At 56.7% G+C, this 6000-nt stretch overlaps 1 protein-coding gene across 1 annotated transcript in view; it reads left to right on the top strand.

Annotated features, from left to right (window-relative positions):
• Positions 1-577: 577 nt before the first annotated feature.
• TRIM71 (tripartite motif containing 71) overlaps positions 578-6000 on the top strand; it is a 69884-nt gene continuing 64461 nt past the window's right edge. Inside the window, exon 1 of the mRNA XM_081823867.1 lies at positions 578-1935. Within this exon, the coding sequence (XP_081679993.1) occupies positions 1090-1935 (846 nt within the window). The 5' untranslated portion in view covers positions 578-1089. The remainder of the gene's footprint in view (positions 1936-6000) is intronic.

Below are 6000 nucleotides of genomic sequence, written 5' to 3'. Positions count from 1 at the left end.
GCCCGATGACAAAGGAAATGTGATCCCCCTTCGCCGCCAAGGTTTCAGAGAGGACGGACGTGAGGAGGAGGAGGGGCGCGGGGCGCGCGCGGAGCTCGGATAGCATTGCACGACGGCTCGCGCGGAGCGGGCAGCGGGTACATCTAATATCTTCCTGCCGATGAATAATTCAGGACGGCCCGCGGGGACCTGCGGCCCCGCGCTGCAACGCGGCTAAACCGGAGGGGAAGGAGCGCGCGCGGGAGGCGCCAAGGCCGGGCGAGGCGGGGGCACGAGGGCCCGGGGCCGCGTGGGGCGCGCGTGCGTGTTAAGCGCCGGCAGCCGCGGCCGGGCTAGGCGGCGCGCGGGAGAATCGAGGCGCGTGGGACGCGCGTGCGTACTACACGCGTGCGGCCGCGGCCGGGCCCCCACTAGCTGCAGCTGCGGCGGGGCCGACCGCCCTGCAGGGGAGGCCGCGTCCGGCCGTGCGCAAGCCCCGAGCGCTGCACGCCGGGCCACCCAGGAGCCCCTGGCCGCCGCGTCATGCGGCGGGGCAGCCGGCGTCGCGCGGGGGGACACGGGCTTGGCGTCGCGCCGCTCCCGCCTTTACTAGTTTGGGGACCTTTCCTCTCCCAAGAAGAGACTAACTAAATCTGTTGAAAGAAGAGCAACGCACCAAATACTCGCGGAACCAAATTCTGCTTCACCCGCCGGGACTGGGATTGCACAGCAGACTCGACTTTGGGGGACTTAACCTCGGCTAGGGACAACTACGCTCCCGCTGCTCCAGGGAGTCCCTCTGACCTCCCTGCCCCCGCTCGCCCCTCGCGTGTCGGGACTTGTTCCGGCGCTCCGGCTTCGAAAGGCACGCAGCCTCCGCGTCCTCCGGGGGGAATCTGTGTCGCCTCGGGATAGTGGCATTTGATGCCCGCAGCGTCGGGGCTGGCAGCGCGCGGGCCGGGCGGCTCTGGAGCCGGCTCCTGGATCGCAGGCCCGATCGATGCATTTTTCTGAGTGAGTCGGCGGCTCCCTCCCACCCACCTCGGCCGTTTTCTCCTATCCTCCTCCTCTTCCTCTCTGGTCTCCTCCCTCCTCCGAGTCGGCTTGCAAATGGCTTCGTTCCCCGAGACCGACTTCCAGATCTGCCTGCTGTGCAAGGAGATGTGCGGCTCGCCGGCGCCGCTCTCCTCCAACTCGTCTGCGTCGTCGTCGTCCTCGCAGACTTCCACGTCGTCGGGGGGCGGCGGCGGGGGTCCGGGGGCCGCGGCGCGCCGCCTGCACGTCCTGCCCTGCCTGCACGCCTTCTGCCGCCCGTGCCTCGAGGCGCACCGGCTGCCGGCGGCTGGCAGCAGCGCGCCGGGAGAGCCCCTCAAGCTGCGCTGCCCAGTGTGCGACCAGAAAGTAGTGCTGGCCGAGGCGGCGGGCATGGATGCGCTTCCCTCGTCCGCCTTCCTGCTCAGCAACCTGCTCGACGCCGTGGTGGCCACGGCCGACGAGCCGCCGCCCAAGAACGGGCGTGCCGGAGCCCCGGCGGGCGCGGGCGGCCACAGCAACCACCGGCACCACGCGCACCCGCGCGCATCCGCTTCGGCCCCGCCGCCACTCCCGCCGGCGCCGCCGCCGCCCGCGCCTTCCCGCTCTGCGCCCGGCGGCCCGGCTGCCTCTCCGTCCGCGCTGCTGCTGCGCCGGCCTCACGGCTGCAGCTCCTGTGACGAGGGCAACGCGGCCTCGTCGCGCTGCCTGGACTGCCAGGAGCACCTGTGCGACAACTGCGTCCGCGCGCACCAGCGCGTGCGCCTCACTAAGGACCACTACATCGAGCGCGGCCCGCCAGGTCCCGCCGCCGCGGCCGCCGCGCAGCAGCTCGGCCTCGGGCCGCCCTTCCCCGGCGCGCCCTTCTCCATCCTGTCGGTGTTCCCCGAGCGCCTCGGCTTCTGCCAGCACCACGACGATGAGGTGAGTGCGCGGGCGGCCTCCTCGGGGGCTGCGCCGGGGAACGGGGGCTTGTGTCCAGCGAGGACACGCGTGCTTGCTCGCCAAGGACCTCCGGACCGGTCCCAAAGCGGGCGGGGGGGGCGCTCTCTGGATTGCTTGTTTTTCCTTTGACTACGTGGCGGTTGTTGCCACCAAGTGGGTCATTGCCTGCGAAGTGTGTGTGTAGAAGTCTGGCTTTGGTGTGCTTGCTGCGAGGGAGGGACCGCGGGAGAGTTCCTAGACGTGGAGCTCCCCCTTTTCCGTATCTAATGTTCTGTGTGGCAAATTGTGGCAACGGTTGTCTCCAACCAACATGAGGTGGGAGAAGCTAGGGTGTGCGTGTGCGTAGAGCTGGTCTCCGTGTGCGAGGGTTCCCGGAAGCCCCTTAACTTGATGGTTCTCAAGGTTTGAGAACACCCCCCCTTTATGGATTTTGATGTCCTCATTTCTGTTTGACAAAGCGCGCAAGCTGTTAAGATGCGGGATGGAAGGGTGTCTGTGTCTGTTATCTGTTTAGACGTGGTCTCCTTGTTCAGGTACACTCCAGGCCTTCCAGACTACTGGGTGCCCTCCTTTATCGTATTTTCTCATTTTTGTTTGTCCAACTCGTAGATTGTGGGCTTTTAGGTAAGGTATGAGCCAGGATGGAGATGGCTGTGTGGGTGTGGAGTGCGTGTGTGACGCCCTGGTTTCCACGTGCGCGCTTGTGTGAGGCGGAATAGGGGGACCTTGCCCATTGACCTCCCCGAGATGGGAGCCCCTTGGGCCGCTCCACCCTGCCCCGACTTCGATCCCTGCAGGAACTGGTTTCCCTGGTTGGGGAGGTGTCTCCAACCCGCTTAGACCGGGGCTCGACTTTCGTGGAGAAAAGCCAGACCCAATTGCAGAGGCTCGAACCCCGGGGGCGCAGGGTCCGAGGGTTGCACTGCACCCTTCGGGTTTGAGTTCGCTGTTTTGGCGAATAAACCTTTCTTTCTCATTCTTCACACCGTGTGAGACCTTCCACTTACCTGAGCCCACTACAGTAAGGGACCAAAAATTTTGAGGAGCGGGCTCTGCTGGGGAGGGTCGTTAATATAAACCATCTACCTGTAGACCCGTGAGATGTGTGTGTAGTCGCTATGGTCTTGCCTTGGAGGGAGAGCAGATGGCAGAGGTTTTTAAAAATCCTAGTGGGAGTTGCTGTCTGCGAGTTGGAGCGAGCGTGCTGGTACCGAGCAAGGCAGAGGCTTGCACATCGCAGCCTTTTCCCCTCCTAACCTGTTATTTGGGGAAGAGGGCGGAGCTATTGCCTGATGGCTTTAAGCCGGCGTCTCCTATTGGAAAAAAGTTGAAATTCTAATCTACTTGTTGTGGGCGCCGCATTTTAAGTTTCCTTCTAGGTATTAAGCTAGGGGGCATTCTTTTCCTTCGTTTTTAGGCATTGAGTAGACTCATCTTAAAAGTTTCCACATTCGTTGGGTGAATGTATTATGTTCTTTTCATCACTTTTAGAAAAATGAATGATTGAGCTAAATACGGATCTTGAAGCTCAGGAATGAAAAGATGGAGTCAAATCACTTGAAGATTAGGGTCAAATGGGGGGGGAGGGGGAGGCAGTGAAGGGAGGGAAAGAGCGTCTTGAATCCGCCACAGTTTCCCTCCTGGGAGGGGCCGTTGATTGAATTCTCCCTCCCAGCAGTTGAGTTTAAATGTCAGGTTTTATTTATATTCCCAGTTAAAGATCCACATTCGTTTTATTTGGGCTAAAACAGAAGATGCTCAGTGTTGCCAGACTTGTAAAAGGCTTATACTTGTAAAACATTTATACACTTTTAAAATTATAAAACTGTTCAAATGGTGTGGGAGAGTGTAAATTGAGAAGTGAAGCGCCCCTTGCCCTGGAGGTTCCTGGATGCCCTGAAAATTCACTTTGGAAGTTGTGCAATACTAGGTTGCATTTTGGCAAAGACATTGAGAGATTACATTGTTAAACTAAATATTCTTTAGAATTTTTTAAAGATTTTATTTATTTATATTGACAGAGAGACAGCGAGAGAGGGAACACAAGCAGGGGAGGCGGGAGAGGGAGAAGCAGATTTCCCGGGGAGTAGGGAGCCCAATGCGGGGCTCGATCCCAGGACTCTGGGATCATGACCTGAGCCCAAGGCAGACCCTTAACGACTGAGCCACCCAGGTGCCCCTGAAATTTTCTGTTTCGAGCAGAATTCTGCTTCCCCTCAGTTACTCATTTAAAGAAGAAAACTTAGAAATTAATTTTTATACCTTTAATCATCTCTGCATTTAAAATGCTAGATTTGAGTTTAAAGGTGACAAACCAATGCTGGGGAATAAAGGACCCAAGTATTAGAGAAGGCACCAGGTTCAAATAGGGGTCCCACTCACAAATTCTTTCTTCCCTTCTAAGAAAATGATCGGTAATTGTTTGGGAATACTGTTCTTTTAAAAAACCATTCCTCTGACTGGGAAAGGAGCATGAAAGCACTTTGGAAGGTGACTGTCTTATATTTGATGTGATGGATGGAATCTCTAAACCCATGTATTTTTCTGTATTTGTAATCTACCTCGATTTTGATAATGTTCTTTACTGAGTTGCCTTCTGTGTCAACAGGCTCCATTAAATAATTCAGGGTTCCCCTGCCTTACAGTGATGCCACCTGACCTTGGGAAGGAGGCTGGGACCCTGGGTTTTCCCCCTTTTAATTTTAGGGAGGGTGCCTCCAACAGTTGGACACCCCGGGATGCTGAGGCAGCCAGCAGGGTCTCTTTCCCCACCGCTTTCCTTAAGAATCCCTCTGGAAATGGCTCCTCAGGATTGACAAGGTGGTATTTTGAGAACTTGGTTTTAAAATGCAGCTGCAAAACCTCAAGGGAATTGGGTTTTCCTACAAAATGATAAAGGAATTGTGGCTCATTTAAAAAACGTAGATTGGGTTTTTCGCTAGTTTTGTGCCTCCGTGGTCAGTTGAAAGGCCTGCGGCGCCAGGCCGGAGGGGCAGGCAGGCCGGGAAGTGCGGGCCCGCGGGCCCGGGGCCGCTGGCCTCGCGGCCGTCAACACAGGCGGCGGCCCGGGAGGCGGAGGAGGCGGCGCCGCTGTGGGCCTCCGCCGCGACAGGGCCAGCCTCGGGCCGCCTCCGTTGTGGGGGACGGGGGTCGCTCCTCTCTCCGCGGGCACCCGAGAAAGCGTCCTCGAGAAAAGGGGGTGCACGCATTTTGGGCGAAGAGTTAAGGAGTTAAGTGCGTCTTGAGCGTGCTGCGCCGGCTGCTTGAGGAGTGCCTTTATTTATTGTATTATTGATGTATAGGATGTGAGCCCTTTGCTGCCTTGGCGGCGACCCTGGAAACACATATCTCGGCTTGGGGGCGGCCAGGGTGTGTGTGTTGCGTGTCGAAGGGCTGGGCATCAGCATTCTGTAAATGGCAGGAAGTAAAGTGGGGTCTGAGCGTGTTCTGTCCCCAGGAAAGGCCCTGTCACTAGCGGTGTGGGGCGGTGGGGGTGACACAGTTGCCATCTTGAGCCGAGGGAAACATTGTAGTTCAGCCCACCGACGATGGCAATATTGTTCCCAGTTAGGGCCGGCGGGAGCGGATTTTCCTGATTCTCCAGGATGGAAAATGGGGTACAGGTGCTGTTATAATTTATATTTAGTCCCTGCTTTGGGCTTAAAAAAAGAAAGAAAGAAAAGAAAAGGAAATAAAAGCAGCTTCCTAGAAATATAAGTTCTAGAATTACAACCCAATATCCTGAATATTGACCCATCCATCCTAGGCTTGGGGACTGTCTTTTCCCAGGAAACCACTCAAAACCACTTTGAGGAAGTAATGCTTGTGGAATGAATTCTTGTCTTGTATCTTATTTTGAATAAGTCATGGTGAATGGGGACGTCACCGGTACTGGTAACCAATATATTCTACATTCCTAGAGTCTATAAGTTTTTTCAGGCATGCATCCCCAGTGTAAGCATGTTTTAAAACTATGTGTATGTGCCATGTAAACTACAAAATGTATACCAAAGGACATTTTGTAAGGACAAGAGGAAAAAAATG

This window comes from Leptonychotes weddellii, chromosome 1 (genome assembly GCF_054177405.1).
Source record: "Leptonychotes weddellii isolate Sample4059 chromosome 1, ASM5417740v2, whole genome shotgun sequence".
Classification (NCBI taxonomy): domain Eukaryota; kingdom Metazoa; phylum Chordata; class Mammalia; order Carnivora; family Phocidae; genus Leptonychotes; species Leptonychotes weddellii.
Note: the sequence above shows the minus strand (reverse complement) of the source record. Positions and strands in the feature narration are given on the sequence as shown.